The following is a 17,771-nucleotide window of genomic DNA, read 5'->3' as shown; positions in this document are numbered from 1 at the left end:
GTCACAATTAAAGCTCTATGCCAAACAAGTTTTTTAACAATGAAATTCAAGACAGCTTTGGACAATGCCAGCCTCCTTATTGTGTCTCCCCAGGAAAGCAGCTCACTTAGACACATCAATTCTGATGTGTGTGTGTGTGTGTGTGTGTATGAGTGTGCTTGTGTGTATATCTCATCTATCACCTCAAAATAGTTTTAAAACTTAGATGTGGTACAGAAGTTTAACAAATTAAAAGGTTTAAAGCAGTCATATTATTTTATAATCATAAATCCTAACACTGAACTTTTTAAACACCCACTGAAGATAAATAAATGTAAATTCCGTGGCTGAGATTTCCTTTCGTTTACCTTGATACTCAGAAAATAAAATCTACTTTAGCAGCATTTAAAAAATGTTTTTTTATTATTATTTTTTTTAATGCAGGCAACTTAGAAGTTAAGCAGGAGGCGTCCGTGCGGTATGTCCTTCCACTCACCTTCCGAAGCTAAGACGTTCTGCTAGTTGGCCAGTAAGGGGAGCCATCACAAAGTGATTACAGACACATGCCAACCATTTCTCCTAGAATTCAAGTTTGTGAGGGTTTTTTTCGAATGCGTATCTTGCTCTTCAGTGAATTTTCTAGGTCATCGCTGACCATGCTGGCGAAGCGGCAGGCCACCAACGCCGCAGAAAAGCTCAGATGCTGTGCTGTTTCTTTGGAATCTCTCTTTCCCCAGGTCCCATGCTGTTAGAAAAAGCTTCTATTACATAGGATCCAGGCCAAAGGCTGTGATCTGAGTCCTGCTGATGCTCTAATGTCTGCCCCTGCTCAGGTCTCTTTATTAACTCCTCTCACCCCTCCAATAATAAATGGAAATTACATGTTTCTTTCAAGTCCACCTACCCACTCCTTTCAGGAAAAGCCATTTGTTCCCATGCACCTGGAGCTAATTCTCACTTCCTGCATCTTATCCACTGAACCAACCCTCTGCCCGGCCGCCTCCTCCCAGACTCCCCTAGATGTCATTTTACCCCTTCTGGAGGTCTGAGCTGGTGAGTTTGGGGGCTTGCCCAAAATGAAAGAATTCGAGCATTGAGTTCCCCATGGTATGGTATTGCTGAGTATTGTTTCAGACACCTAAAGACATGAGGGCAAGCGTTTGAGTGTGGCACCTAGCCAAGCATAGTTGTTTCAAGAAAAGTCAATAATGCGTATTACAAACATGTTTTGGTGACCAAACACAGCCTCCCAGCTATAGGTCTCCCCTAGAAAAGTGAGGCAATTATCTCAATCAGTCAAGTGAAAAGGTCTATTTATGCTTCAATTCTCTGGCTAATTCAGGCAAAAGTAAAATTTTCATCTGAATGATCTCAGTAATTGGCTTGCTGCTTTGCTTTACCAGTGAGAACTTGACAAAGAAGCAGGGTACTGACAGGGTGGTGGTAATCATAGGGAACTTGGGCATAGAAAACATCTATGAGAAAGTACATTACTGGAGATTTTGTTGGGAAATTCCAACAAAGATAGCACCTAACCGTAGGGATGGTAAATATATGTATTCATTTTTTTTTAAAGTTTATTTATTTTAAGAGAGATAGAGACAGCACAAGTGGGGGAGAGGCAGAGAGAAATGGAGAGAGAGAATCCCAAGCAGCTGGAAGCGAGGCTCAAACTCAGGAAACTGAGATCACACCCTGAGCTGAAACCAAGAGTTGGATGCTTAACACACTGAGCTACCCAGGCTCCCTTATGTGTTCGTTTTTTAAATCTAAGTTCAGATTTTACATTGATCTCTTAACTGCTACATGTCTTCTTTTCCTTCTTCTTCTTCTTCTTCTTCTTCTTCTTCTTCTTTTCTTCTTCTGTGTGATGGGCATGGAGATTTACCACCCAAAGTCATATCAGGGCTGACTTATCTCTCTTTTGGGGATGACCTTAGCTGCAGAGAGATGCCTTGCTCAAAAGCACTCCCTACCTGAGGTACTCACATCCAATGACTGATCATGGCAGGGACATAAAGATCTAACATTTTGGGCTCATTACAGAACAACTCCAGTGAGTGATATAGGTTCCGGAGCTCCCTGTGAGTTGGGCTGAGGCTTTGTCAGACCTGCGTCACCGTTCAACATATCCCTCTGTTCAATTGCTTTTCATCCTTGCTCCCACAGGTGTTCATACCTAATAAATATCCTGCATGTCAATCTCCATTTTAGAGTCAGCTTCTAGAAAACTCAATCTGACATTTGGTACCAGGAATGGTCCAAAAAATCAGTTAATAAGATGGAGTTTTGGAGTTGCACTTACCCCTTGGCTGGTAATGTGGATTCCTTAACTGATGCTATATGGAGCATAGACATTTCCTGACCTAAAGTAGTAGGCCAATGGGGATGACAGAATGTAAAACAATAGAGGATAGGTGGTGACAGATAAGTGCTAAAAGCAAGGAGGATGCAATTATAATGAGCAACAGAGTTAGACTAGCAGCCGAGGGATCCTGACCCACAGAGAGTTATGGAAACAGTTAATAGAAATTGGTATACCTACAAAGTCGATGGGCAACCAACAGGGGATCTTTTCAGTTTATATCAAGGTATAGTTTCCTTTCACAGGGTGAAAGCGGAAGTGGACCCATTTAACATGACCCGTTGGGGAAAACTGCGCTTTCTACCTTACCATTCTATAGGGTCTGACAGATTGAAGATCCTGTTCTCAGGGCACACTTCTATTAGGGGGCTAAAGATTCCCATAGTACTTAAGCTCCTGTTGCTGCCTGGGCATTTTGGACAGGGAGAAGAATCACCATCTTGGTAGAGGTAACTGACCTTGATCATCAGGAGGAGGTAGGGAAGATGTTCTACAATGGGAACCAGAAGGAATAACCATTTAGATGCCTCTTGGGTCTGGGTCATACCACTAGGTAAGCCACTGAGACCAGAAGAAGTGGTTGCTGAAGCTGAATAGAATGTAGAATTTATAGTGAAAGATGGAGATGAGTATCAGTTCTGGTTCTAAGACTGGCTAGAGTGGCAGGGCCTGTAGTTTATTCCACTAACCAAACTCTTCTAAGTTTTCCAGAATCCTGGAAGACCTGCTTACTGAAGTTTAAATGAAGCAGTGGATCTGAGGGATGGAATGTGGAAGACATAGAGCTATGCCAGCTTCAAGGGTTTCTCTTCAAAGAAGGACTTTCCCAGCTTCTGAGAGTGCTCCTCTACTATAGAGTGCCAAGTCACCCCAGAGCACACCCTTTCTGGGGTGGACTATACCCAGTGACTGATTGCAACTCTGTAACGGTCCAGTCATTTTCAGCCCACCAGGCTCATAGGAACCACTTACGCTCTGTAGCAACCCAGCGAGGGTAGCCGGGCTGGGGCTTTGTCGGGTCTGCATCATAGCTTGATTTCTCCCTCTTCCTGATCTGCTTCCTGCCCCTAGCTTCCACAAGTATTGCTCCCTAATAAACACATGGCTTGCTAACCCCCATCTCAGCATCCATTTCTGGAGAACACAACCTGCAACACCTCTGAAATGTTCCGTCCTCTCCATCATCCTCTTTTTTCTCTATATATACAGGTTTCCCTCACTCTCTGAAAGTTCTACGTCATTTCTGTGAAAGACCTATACTAGTATCTGTTTTTGATAACCAAGAGAACTCTGAAGAGGTATTTGATTTTATGAAATGGCAATTACTTCTTCATGTCCTGCCATTCCAGCTTATGAAAGGTTTCATGGGAATGCTCTACTTTCAGATAGCAGGGGAAACCTGTATTCTCCTCTAAACAAACACTCATTCACCAATCTTATATCTTTATTTAAGCTCTGGACTCCTATTTCCTTCTGTCATTTGTTATGTTCATTAAGTATTCCAGGATCAATGCAACGTCCAAGATGTACACGTCTTCCTTCTTGCTAACTTCTGTAAATGATATATCTATGCTCTTAGATCTTTTCCATTACTTCACCTACAGTATTTAAACTCATAATCTTGTTGTTACTCTTACTCTCTCACACCTAAATAGGCTTTGAAATAACTGACCTTTTCTTTGCCATAATCACCAAACTTCTATACTCATTTGTCTAGAGGGACCCTGTCTGTCTTGTGCACCATTGCTCCCTCATTCTCTAGCACTGGGTTCTAGACAGAATAGGTCCTCAACAACTATTTTTTAAAGAATAGTAACTGCAATCACTACAGAGATTTTTACTCTGGCATTCCCATCTTCCCAAACCAACTATGTACTGCAACCACTCTGATTCCATGATGTTTTTAGATTTTCTTATTTCCCTAAGGATACAAGTCAGATTCTTTGGACTGGTCCTTAGAGCTTTGCAGTATCTGAATTGATTCTCATCTGATTGCTCACTTGTTCCAAAGGTAAATCGTCTGTTCTTAGCAATGTCCCTCTGCTCAGCACAGAAGGGGGTGACTTGGTCCTGACTCAGACTGAACCATAAAGTAGAATCTGGAATGTCTCTTACAGGCTTAAATCTTCCCTCCCCTTGAATCTAACTCCTTCTCCTCTCTTTCAGCCAGCCATCTTCCCCTCATCGGAACTCTTATAAATGCACCCTTCATTATTGTACTGCAAATATATCAGGAAACATTTTAAGTATCTATTATGTTGCAGGCACTAAACTGAAAGCCAAAGATACGGCGAGTAGAGACAAATTTTCTGTTCTCAAGGAGTCCTGTAGAGGGAGTAGGTACATAAATGAGTGCAGTGGGACTTGAAAGGAAATGTCTGCATTGGGTATAAAATAGCAGGTAATCCAGTCTCAGAATCAACAGAAAGGAAGACACATTTGAGTTTTCTCTTGAAAAACAAGCAGACGGTCATTAGAATTATGCTGTCAGGATAGGGCTGTGGGGTGTATGTTCTGGACAAAAAGGGCGTGCTGAACAGAGGCAGTGGTGAAAAATAGAGTAGCAGACAAGGTCTAAGCAGTCCGTCTTGTGGGCAGAGGAAGGGTTGAGAAGCAAAGAGAGTTTGATGGGGGTACCTGGTGGCTCAGTCAGTTAAGCAGCCAACCCAATTTCGGCCCAGGTCATGAGCTCAAGCCCCGCACTGTTAGTGCGGAGACTGCTCAGGATCCTCTCTCTCCTCTCTCTGCCCCTCCCCTGCTCACATTTTCTTTTTTGTTCTCTCTCTCTCAAAATAAATGAACAGGCAATAAAGAGAGAGAGAATTTGATGAGCAAAAAGGGTGGAAATGCTTGTTGTACCCAGATCTCAGGCGACCTTGTGTTCACAGAGAGTTTGGATTTTATCTGGTGGCAGTGAGGAAGGACGATCACAGGAGATACTTTAAGTAAGGGAGCAACACGATCAAATTTGAGCTTGTATGATGTTCATACAATCACGTATTATTATTTCACTTCCAAAAATATAAATCTAGTGTCCAGAAGTAAGAAAACAAGTTGTTTGAGGACTGTGACTTGCATACAATAGACAAGGAAGGTCCCATTTTCTCTTCGTTCTATTGCCAATAGAAGGTTACCTTAATTCAGCATTACCAAACAGGTAGCATTTATATGCACCTATGTGTACACAAATAGCCTAAACACCAAATCAGACAGATTCTGCTTTAAGCAAAGTGAAACAAAACTACTACAGACAGGTATATTACAGGATACTACTTACAGGAGACTGGATTTGTCTTTGTCAAAACGTTCTCCCAAATTTCATTTGTTTACACATCATTACTTGATGAAGAAGCTGAATAGTTGAGGAGGAAAAATGTTGTTTGTGTGTCTCCACTTAGGGATCAATCAAATAAAAAGTTAACACATCTTTGAGATGATAATAATGTAATAGGCCATTCACAGGAACTGGTTTCACACAACCTTTGAGACTGTATGTGTTACACAGAGGGAGGTATTATGTGTTTTGTGACAGCTCAGTATGAAAGAACAAAGGGCTTACATGACATGTAAAAGAATGCAACAGTAGATACAACTTAGAAACCGGTTTTACTCTGCTGCAAACAAATGGACAAGATATTGTACAATATATAATAAAAAGTACAGCATAATACAAGTGCCACTAATAAAAGAAACTTAAGGATAAGACTTAAAAATGCTTATTTGTGATATATATATATATGTATATATATACACACTGCAATAAAAAGCCACAATAAATACACGAATTTCCATGTCATTCATAATAAATACTGAAAATATAAATACAGAAGACTACATCTAATATGAATAAATTATTACAACATAAGGTCCAGGTTAAGTTCTGTTGAATATTATTGTAGCTTATTTAATATACCCTTTGGCATCTTTGATGTTATAACTTATACACAAGAGAAATCAATCTAGAAACTGTGTGACACACAATATGACGTTTTAGTGTAAAGTGATTGTATGTATGAACTGTTGTTTGATTTTTTTCCCTTTCAACCTTTCTAAGTGATTAAATTGGACATAACAGTAATAAAATGTCTATTGAAATACTGTTGAAGTTGAGTAAAAGTCGTAACAGAAATCAACTAAAAGATAAAACCAGTCACAATGTCAAAAAATATGTTACAGTGAGTTTACCTCACTGAGTTTTTAAATTGTTTTTTTGTCAGAAAAAAAAAAAAAAAAAAAAAAAAAAAAAAAAAAAACCAAACCAAAAAACACTCTCAAAAGACTTCCCTTGTGTAAAGACCATTCCCAATGTCCGAATGGTTCAACACAGACTGAAGGATAACACTCAAGTCCTTTGGATTATTTGATCTACCATTACATTCAGCTCACTCGATTTCACCAGAATTTGCAAATGTTCCAAATTTCTATGGCAGCTGGAAAGTGGAGACACAGTTGACATCTACGACTATGATCAAGATCAAGATACTGCAAAAGGTGCCATTTGTCTACGCAACCAATCATACATATATATTTTAAATGGGGAAAATGCATTTTTGACCAATGTCAAATGACCTTTTCCTATCAAATTGATATACCCTGTGACACTGAGGGAAACACATTGAAATAACAAAGTGCCATTTTCTGCATTAACAGGCATTAACCAGTACATATGTATTAATAGTTCTATCTTAAGAGGCTATTACACCAGAAATGCAATAAACTAAAATGAAAGCAGATCAACTTTACTAAGACACAATAAAGGCTGAGGTTCTTAGGAACAGAGTTGTAATCTACAGGTTTTTAATTTTTTAAACTATGTCTGTACTGTAAATGTCTAGCATTTATTTTACATCAAACACTTTTGAAACATGTTTCACAAACTACGCCTCAGACTTATTTCCATAGAGGTGTCTAGAGTCAATTAAAACATGGGCCAAATTATTCAACATTCTTTACATAAACATTCTATAGCTTTTTTTTTTTTTAAAGCAAAAAGGGTTATTTCCCCTAGTAGTATTTGTGGGGAACAACCACACTGATGTGGCTGTCATTTCACAAGAGCATCCGAGTTGGGGAGATAAGCAGCTGTATCTGGATTGAAAAAAAATCCCATGGAGAAAAGAAACATTGGTTTCAGGAGTGCTCCTCATCTTCCAGTTAGTTCGGACTCTGAGTTGGAAACAACTCTGAGCAAACAGAAGATGCTCTGAAAGCTGCAGTGCTTGGGTGCTTGGGTCAAGTGATGTAATCAGGAAAAAAAAAAAAAAAACCACCCTCCTCCCAGACTCCTCCCTTCGATTTCAGGCCTTGTCAAGGTGACAAATTTTTAATTCAGAATTCTGCTGATCCCTGAGAAGGCAGGCAACTATTGTTTAAATAGCACGGGGACAAAGGCTGGGATCAAATGGTGGCTAATTCTCTGGAGGCATTTTATTCCACAGCAGACTCTCCAAAACTAGTCACATCTTCCCCAGAAGGAGTGGAAAAGCTTGAGATTCTCATTTGTCATTTTAGGGTAAAGAAAGATTAACAAGAAGGTACTTATTTAGAAGCAAAAAGGTAGAAAATGCTCACTTATGTAATTGTAACTTCTCAGAAAATTAAGCAGGTCAAGTCATTTGGTCCTAACTCTGATGTCTGTCACTGGGGATCTGAAATAGTCATTTTCTTGACATTACGTCCTGACATTACAGCAATGGTGAACACAGATAAGATAAAAATAAAATAAAAATGAAAAACAATGACTGTCATATTTGTTGGAGGCAGGTTAGATTATTGAGCATTGTCTCAATACTCATATGTGTAGTTTTTAAAAATCTGATTTCTTAGGAGACTTATGGAGTCATCAAATACAATAATCATCAAAGTAAGGGGAAACCCAATGTCCTTTGAGTCTGCCAGTACAATGGCCCAAATCACCACAACTGTTGCCAGGTGCCTAGCCCACAAAGACTGGCCAAGATATTTTCTTATTGTGAGAAAAACCTAAGAGAACTGGATTGTGTTGCCAAGGAAACCGCTTTCCCTAGAGATGTTAAGAATAGATGGGTATCTATCCTGTTGGGCATGCCTGAATGACAGTCCTCCCTGGAGAGAGATGGATGAGCCAGATGACCTCAGGAGATCTCTTCTAGTCTCAGGACTATAAAATTTGAAGAATACACAAGAATCTCAAACTTTTCATTATTCAGACGCAGTTGGCCATTGTGAGTATCCTTGAAAAGATTAAACTAGTTTAAGATACCCATTTAACATGACTAGTCCCTAATGAATCAAGATTCAGACCATAACCTTTGGCAGTGGAGGCTATTTGATTATGGTACAAAAGAATTCACTGTGCCAACTACTAAAATGTAAAATCTATCAAGTTCAGATATTATTTGGGTATCATTACATCATCCGAGGATCAACACTTAATTAAAAAAATAATAACCTCAGGCAATTCATTTCTTAGGTTTTGATATTTAGGTTTTCCCTCTTTAGGGGAATTCAGATTTTGATTTTATTTTATTCCTTCTTTTTCTTTTATATTTAAATAAAATTTCAAAGTGGCATATAGATCTTTGAATTTGTTTTAAAGATGGGTGGCTTTCTTTGCAGCTAAGAAGAAAAGCTTGGTGACCGACATAAAAAGGAGAAGCAAAACAAAATTGGATAAATTATGTTAAAGTTGAAAAATTCTACCTAGTTTTTAATAGGTTTCCCATGTAGAGACAACAGCAAAACCATTTTTGGTGGCCACATCTCTGACAAGGGTGTTTGTGGTCTTACCTAGCATGGCAGTAAGACTTGATAAAGATCTCTGGTGACAGAAGCTCCTGGATAATTTTTAAAGAGATATTTTCTAAATCAGTTTCCTTCCAAATACTCATTGATAAATAACTTTTAAGATCCTCCCAAGTCAGATAAAAAGATTAGGAGAAAGCCAAAAGCAGAAGGAAAGGGATAGCTAACAAAAAAGTTATTCCAAAATTACAACTAGAGGCATTCAAACAGGTCACAAGAATTAACTTAGACACAGGCAAGGCAAATTTCTACCATAAATTTGTCTTTTCCTAAATCCTTTGAATCAATATACATTATCTTAGAATATTTAAATGGCCTCATACATGTCACTAAAATGAGAGTTATTGAACTGATTTGATGATCACTATGGTAGTGAGTAATCCAAAGAAAGGAATGACATCATTAGCACATTCAACGCAAATATTGCCCAAAATAAATTCTGTCATATTCTCTTGAAACTTTAGTTCTGCCAGAAACTTATGAGATAAAATAAAATGACACACTAGAGTTGGCTTTTCTTGAATTACAAGCAAGTATAAAGTATCAAAGAAGAAACAATTTTACCCTGTATATATTTATCACGAGTGAAAGAAAGTAGTCAACGATATGACTTAAATTTTTGAAATTACTTCATTTTCCATGAAAGCTACATGTACCTGTATTTACTAAAACTCCAGGCTATATGTTAATTAGATTACAGTAATTGCATATAAAGAATGAACTGTCTTAGGCTTTGAATCTGATCGTATTCACCTTCCTGCCTCCAATTATTCTGTCTCAATTACCACCGTCAGGCAGCGCCAAGTTAGATAGACTGACCCCAAGACCACTCCACCAGGCAAAACCCAGGTCATACCAACTTTTGAATTTGAATTTCTGATAAGAAAGAAAACAAACGAACCCCCTCCCCCACTTTCACTGGTTGGTTGGAAGGGGGTCTCATGGTCTAGTATGAAAGCTGAGAGCAGTTGAAGTGAAACTTAGAAGTGACTATTTTAAAAAGTCACATTAAATATGCAGATTTGACAGGTAAAATATGAAAGAGCTCTTTTATTTCCATATTCATCACTTTTGACAATAGTCTGTCAGTCATTTTAATATAAAATGTGTCTAAATCTTAAAAATAGTTTCTTTAGCATATTACAGCTCAGTGCTTTTATTTTTTAAAGCAAGCATCAAATGATTTTTAGATAGGAAGACGTAATCGATGAGGTTGGTGGACAGCCCACATGAACACCAACTGGCCTCTGAGTTTCCACATTGTCACTGTCCCTTCTAGGTTTCAGGCTGCCATCTGCCATCTAGTTTTCTGGTTAAAATTCTAGCTGTTCAGCTTTGCTGAAACTTTATGGTTCCTGGGAGACACTACCACTTATCTATTATGCTTATATTCCATTCTCATCCCGCCCTGACACTTTCATAATTTTAGTGGGCTTTTAAATTGCTGATATTCAGTTAAATTAAGTCAATTAAATTCTTTAATGGTACAGAAAACATCTGTTGAGCAGTGGTATTTGTGCAAAGCTGTGGTATTTGGCTTAGGCATATGAGTTACTTGAGCACAAGTTAGCAGATCCCAGAAAGAATAATGTAATCAGAAGTTGCAAATGTGTGTTAGAACTAAGAGTGATTAAGGCTTTAAACTTTCCATGTTGGCTGTGGTAAGAATACATAGTTCTGGTTTCAAATTACAGTCAAGTCTTGCCTTTGAAAGCAAGAAGGTACTTCCCACTCAAGGTTGGTATTTTATACACTGACTACAGTAATGACTCTTCTGTGAGAGAATAAGGAACAGATGTCGTTTTTAGTCATATTTGGAGAAATGGACGGCTTCATGGTACCTTTTTGAAAAGTAGTCTCTGACTTCTGAGAATGTCCACTTTCCACCTGCTGGCGATGGTTTTGTAACCCCAGCTACAAGTGAGGTGGGTTGAATGACCTCTCTTTTCTACAGGCTATATAAGGCAATGCCTTTGGAATTTGGAACTATGGTTTTGCTAATTTTTTAAGCTGTATATAAATAGAAGTAAAAGTGATTGTGTTCCACATCATTGTCTCAAAGTTTTCCTGAAATATTTCCTGGTTTATGTATGAGTCAACCAGCTCTTGAAACTATCTGGTAGGAGTTTGCTAGTATAAATTTAGCCTCACTTATAGAGACCTAACACTGAAGAAGCAATTAGCTGAAAATCTCTTTTTCATTCGATTCAGTTCTTCTAGCTGAGTCTAATTCAGAAATTTCGGATAGGGGAAGAGGAAAAAAGATCATCCAGTGAGTTGTATTAATTTAGGAAAAAGAAGTATCCTTTTAGTTACAGTTTGCACACAATGAGACAAGAATTGATTTCACTTTTTCTAAGATCACATTATAAAAGCACACGTTAAAAGAATTACAGTGAGGCTTGATTATTTCATGCCACTCCTCTTTGTCATCATGATCTCTTAGAATGTGGAGTGTTTTACCTCCTCTTTACCACTTAGAACACTTCTTCTAACAGTCAGCATTCTATAAATATTTGTTGAAAGACAGAGTTGATACTTAGTAAATTCTAAGTATTAAGACCAAAGGATTATAAATTTGTGCAATATCAGAAGTTTAATCAAAGAGCCAATGATGTATCAAACTTATAGGGAATAAATCATGATGTACTTTCCTGTTTAATGATAACCCAACCAGAATTTTGCCTACAAGTCACCTGTTAGAGTGCAAAAATATAAAGAACCACTTATCATCTCTTTGCTTCTTGATTGTTTTGTGGCCAATGTTTCTATAACTCCTAGTTTTTTTTTTGGGGGGGGGAAGGGTTATTGCTGGGCCATATATGTTTGTGAAGATCTTATGACTCTAATAAATATTAATTTCACATTTCATATGTGGCTGGAGCACTGGGAAAATATAGTTTTATCACAAAGAAAAGACTAATTTTTGAAAAGTATCTATATTACCCAACTAACAAAAGACACAAACAAATTTTAGTTATGTCTTAATAATCAAGGACTAAGGGATGGGGGGTGGGGAATTTAGGTTAATCTCTTTCAGTGATTCTTTCTCCCAGAGGAAACCTAGGATGACAAAGGAAATGCAAGCTGCTCCAGCCACTTGATTTGCACATCAATCTGGCCAGGATTATAACTGGGATTTAAGCCCTAATAAAAAGTATAGGGCTGATGCTAAAACAACAGGACCAAAGCACGAAGCTTTGCCATTGGCAGGGAACAACTAAAAAGCTGTGTGTCAAAAAAAAAGACAATAATTTGGTTAGATATACTACGGGGGAAATACAACAGCTGAAGGTCAGGTGTCATTGTGTCTTAGTATAAAGATCTTAAGTATCCCAACTGGCTGCATCTAGCTTGATCCCCATTTTAAAAAGCTTAGAAAAAACGGCAGCGCTCTCCTGGCATGTGGGCAGTTTTTGTTGAATAGAAGGGCTATTAATGGAAAAAAAAAGTCAGATGGAACACTGTGCTCTCTCAGCTTTTCTGGGAAAGGAAGTAACAATGAAACGATTCCATCATTAGTATTATACACAACTTTGACCCAACATTTTCAAACTATAGCTTTACAAATCATCCTCTTTTCTAGACCTTCTTTTTAGATCATAAAACCCAATCAGATTCTAGGGTGGGAAAAACATACAGTATTCATTACTGGCCATTGCCTAAAATCTCTCATTCTCCAGTGTGTGATATACATCTAGTGTGTGTTTGTATAAGTGTGTGTATGTGCGTGTGTGCGTGTGCATTTGTGTTATAAGGGAGTGTTTTAATAGGTAATTTGTGTATGTAGTTTGTGGGAGATGTTTAGGGGTTAGGTTATACATATATGTGAATCTGGAATGGAATTCATGCTTGGAAGGTTAATCCTTCTGTGCACAGTTACTTTCAACCCCAATTGGAAAAAATAGGGAGAGAGCTCTGATTTTTTTATTTGTCTGTTTCAAGGTTAAGCATCCTTTTGGAAATGAAGCTACAAAACAGAGACCTAGCCAAACATAAGCAAGTAGGCGTCGACCTTCCAGTGAATATGAAGCTGGACTAAATTAAATATCTATCCTTTCAGAAACTGGATTGACATTCTACCCTTCACCTTTGCCCCACCCAGAGTCACTTTTTCCCCATTCTGCCACAGTCTGTGTTCCAAGAAGCTGACTGCTTCACGGGTAAATCCTTCGAGGGCTTGTAGGGCCCAGCAAATACAGCACGTGTGATTTTTTTTTCACATGCCTACATGAAGAACAATAGCCTTTTGTCATTTTTCTTTGGGCCGGTGCTCTTTAGATTGTATTGGTAAAGGAAACAATTTTGGAAATCAAGCACTAAAAAGTGTAACTTTGTAGACAACATGAGATACACTACCGAGATCGGAGCTAAACTCAAACTGATTAGCCCAAAGGCTTATCATTCAAAAGGAACATCCCTGCCCTCATTACTGCTACTTCCGTAGGGACAAACCCAAAGTTCCTTTAATGTTAGTATGAACGGTTATAAATTTGGCCCTGTGGTGGGGGAGAGAAAGGGCAGGAGCCAACTGCACATTGGAAGAGCTACCAAGTAAACATGTTTTCCCCAAATCAAGTTTTAGTAGAAACTTTTCCATTGGAGGACTTTCTCTAGATCAAACATTTTTAAGTTCAATTAAATAAAATAGTAATTTTTAAGGAATCGAGATCTACAATATATTTATATCCCTATTTCTAAACATCTAAATCTAAAAGACATAAGAATTAGCGATGCAGTCACTGAATAGCAAGGCATGTCCACATTTCAAAGAGGCAGAAAATGTGAAACGGTGTAACAACAGGTCAAAAATATGAAACGGATTTAGCATAGTCATATTGCATTGGGGAAAAAAAAGGTAGAACACACTAGTTAGTTACCTAAATTAATGTACAGGAAAACGGGATCTTAGAAGTCCTCCGACGAACCAAGTGCAGATAACCTAAAGGTGGGGAGTGCATGTTTTATTTCTATCTGTCCCCTTTAATAAGAGAACGTGAGGTAATTAGGAAGTATTCAATGCATTCTGGACTGTTCTGCTAATTGTCCCAGGCAAGAGAAATCAAAATGCTTCAGAAAAGTAAGGCCTAGTTGAGTATTTGGGTCGAGGCCCCCCCTTCAATCGGCTAGTCACTAAAAGGAAATCTCCTTACATACTCATTTTGTAGAGATGGATTGATCACGCTGTAGAAAAGGCTGGTTGCTGAGGATGTGTCTCTTCCATGTTTCCTCTGCCTCCTCTGCTTTTACCGAGTTAGGTCTTCAGAGTGGCGAAGGAAAATAGGTCATTTTCCCTTCATAAAGTTATCATTGGATGATTCCTCTATATTAATTCTATGAACCTTATAATAGTTTACAGATTTAAAAAAATTTTTTCTAAATTTTTCATCTCAAAGAGTTCTCAGTCCCCACCCCTCACAAGGTACCATGAAGGGGCACTAAAGTGCATTTTGATGTAGGGGAGTAGAGTTTAAAGGTGCTGTGTCCAAGCTAAGAACCAAGATGATGCTGTTTTAAAAAGAAAGGCAATTCCTTCTACCTCCATCTCTGGAGTCAACTGAGGGAGGGCAGTGAACTAGACCCTCACCAGAGGATTGTCCTAACTCTTAACTTTAGAGAAAACTGTAAGGACCTGCACATATAGACTCATTTATTTGTCCAAAATAGCAAAAATAGGCCTATTTCACCCTTAAGAAAGTATTTGCAAATCTGATCAGTCATGATCATAAAAACGTGAATGGATTCCAGATGCAATCCATGTGGGCATGCTCAGTGGTGCTAACTATGCATCTTCAGCTTAAAAGAACATGCTGCTGTTCAGTTTCATCAAAACATGACTCCTAACTACCATAAATAAAATACACATGGAACGATTAACTCTTTTTCTTACAGTAATTACTTTTACATTAAAAAGTCACCGTCATCTTCAGATTTATCGAAAATTAGGACTCTAAATCTTATTATTTCCCAGTCTTAGTCAACAATCTTGCACAGGCCCGATAATCCAGAACTTGAAGCTCTGATCTACACAGCTTGGCAGGTTTCACACAGTTTGACAGGTAGGCAACTGTGAGATATGCTTTTTTTTTTTTTTTTAATTAGCATTTTCTATCAAAACAGTCTGAAATCTTTTAAAATCCTCATAGAGACTGTATTTGTGCAAAGCCACAGACGTGTGGCCGGAAAGGAGAAAACAAAATACAGTCTGGAAGATTCACCACAGTCCAGGTTTTCTTGGTCCTCAGTTTAAACAACCATGGGCCCAGGAAATCCAATTAAATACAGTGCTTTTAAATAAGAGAAGAGTTGGTCCTAGAATAATTTACGCTACTAAACAGGGACGGTCTCCACCACGGGTGATTTGATGCACTCTTCGTGCAATCTGCTTTTCTCCGCCAGGCTCAAAGAACTTTCAGCGGGGTGCTCGGCAATGTGACTGTCACCATTCAGTGTAGAGACAAACCCTTCCTGGGAGGGGCCTTTCAAGTACGAGTGAAATTCCACCTGGGGATGACTGGACCTGTGCTCGGGATACAAGCTACTGCAGGGCACGCCGCCGTCACTCTCCGCAGAGGAGCAGCACACGATGACCGAGGGGTTGGTGGCGGGGTAGTGGGAGGGGCCGTAGGCCTCTTCCGCTTGCCGGGCATAGTCCACAAATTGCTCCGGGGTCATGGTGTAAGGCACCAGCGACAGGGTACCGTTCTTAACAGGATCTCTTTCGGCATAGCTGTCGGAGATCTGGTTAGGAGTTCCTGGAATGTGGCTGTCTATTTGGTAATACAGGGTCGACGAGTTGGCATAAAAAGAAGCGTTTTTCGCGTGGCTCTCGTGAACCGCCGTGCCGTCGGAATAGCAGAGGACGGAAGGAAGAGGCACGACTTCCGCATGGGTCCCCAAGCCTTCCACGAAGCTGTCCCCTTTCTCGTCGTCATCATCGTCGTCGTCGTCGTCCTCCTCCTCTTCCTCCTCCTCCTCCTCCTCCTCGTCTGACTCGCTGGGGGCCAAGCTCTGTGTGCTGGAGTCGGTGACGCCGCTGCAGAAGCTGCTGCCGTCCTCCTCCTCCTCCTCCTCCTCTCCCTGGCAGTCTAGCTCCTCGGCCGACTGCAGGTGCAGCACTGCGGCCTGGGGCTCGGTTTCAATCTCAAAGTTGTCCGCGATGGAATACTCCACGGAGTGCGCGACGGGGCCCATGGAGCTACTGGGAGCGCTTATCTCACCGTGGCAGCCGTTCAGCGCGGGGATTTGCTGCTCTCGGTTTTTCTCCAGTTCAAGTTTCATTATTGTGTGCAAAAAGTGAGTCCGGACACGGATAGGATTAAATTCAATTCTACCTGCTGTGTTACTACATCCTTCTTTAGTGCAGCCACATGGGAAAGACATTCGATCCACCTTGGAAGGAAGAACACAGATTAGCCCCACGGAACTCTTACAAGCCAAATAAAAATCCGGTACCTCCGGGCAACCCCTTCGAATCTGGGATTGCTTAATCCCACTTGTGCCGGAACCAATGACAATGAGACTGCAAAGAGACTTTGCAAAGGGGAAGTGAAGACTTCAAACGTAACAGTTAACCTATAGCTTTAAAACCTATATTCAAGATACAAATGTGCTATGGCTGTTTAAGTGTGGAGTTTTAGTTCATTGACCCAGCCCGTGCTTCCTTCTTTCTCCATTCTTCCCTCCCCTCCTCCCCTCCCTTCTCTCCATCCTATTATTTTTGCTCCCATTTTTTCCAAGTCCATTCTTTCCCCCAAGCTCCCTTCACTTCTACTGCATGCCGGCTCACATGCCCAGTTTAAACTACACAAACTTACCCCCCTGCATCCCCACCTGCTATTTTTAATCATCTAAATTATATGACATTTTCCATACTAGCCTCCCCCCCCCCCCTTTTGCTTATTATAAAATGAACTCTTTTGCCTGCGGTGTCCAGATTGACGCCACTTAGTATCATGCAGCCTGATAATTCGTTCTCATTGGTTTTTCTTCTCATTTGTTTGGATCCTTGGTACATGGTGCACGAATGTGTACTGCAGGGGTGTGACAGTCACGCACATTTATGACTGTGACTAGTGGACCCATGCATTTAGGTCCTGTATTTCCCCCACTCCTCCCCACTCCAGTAGACTATAAGCTTCTTGAGGGAAAGGGATATTCACGTAATCAATATCCCAGAATGAGAGACACTGGACTCTGCCGCCTAAGTGTTTGCGTTCAGCGAGCGTCACTGGACCGAACTCCTCAGTCACGTGATAGGCAGAGTTATCAGCAATCCAAGGGCACTCCCAAGATATTACCAATTAACCTATATGCAGATCAGAGCACAGGCACCCAGAAGAATTTGCCCTGCTTGCCCCTTCTCCACGTGCAGGGAATCTCCTTTACTACAGAGGAGAAGGCAGGCTCCAGCAGTCATCCTGGATTCAGTAAAAACTAGAGGCAGAGGTCAGAGCCAGATTCTATAGCTTTTTCTTACTCATGAATTTCTTCTCTATTAATCCACCTTAAGCAACTGTTTAGCTGATGACAACTATCCTCTCTTTTTGCCTGCCAGAGTGGCTGTTCTTATCAAAAAAGCCAAGTTTCCTCGTAAAATAAAGACAACTAACTAATCATGGGGCATCGATGGTATAGATGTATG

At 39.8% G+C, this 17,771-nt stretch overlaps 1 protein-coding gene across 2 annotated transcripts in view; it reads right to left on the bottom strand.

Annotated features, from left to right (window-relative positions):
• Nucleotides 1-5,931: 5,931 nt before the first annotated feature.
• The window catches only part of CSRNP3 (cysteine and serine rich nuclear protein 3), a 219,686-nt gene continuing 207,846 nt past the window's right edge, over nucleotides 5,932-17,771 (bottom strand). For both annotated transcript variants that reach the window (XM_043576935.1, XM_043576936.1), the window contains one exon: nucleotides 5,932-16,519. In XM_043576935.1, coding sequence (XP_043432870.1) covers nucleotides 15,458-16,519 — 1,062 coding nt within the window. In that variant the 3' untranslated portion in view covers nucleotides 5,932-15,457. The remainder of the gene's footprint in view (nucleotides 16,520-17,771) is intronic.

This window comes from Prionailurus bengalensis, chromosome C1 (assembly GCF_016509475.1).
Source record: "Prionailurus bengalensis isolate Pbe53 chromosome C1, Fcat_Pben_1.1_paternal_pri, whole genome shotgun sequence".
NCBI lineage: Eukaryota > Metazoa > Chordata > Mammalia > Carnivora > Felidae > Prionailurus > Prionailurus bengalensis.
The sequence above is the reverse complement of the archived record's forward strand: the minus strand, read 5'-3'. Positions and strand labels throughout refer to the sequence as shown.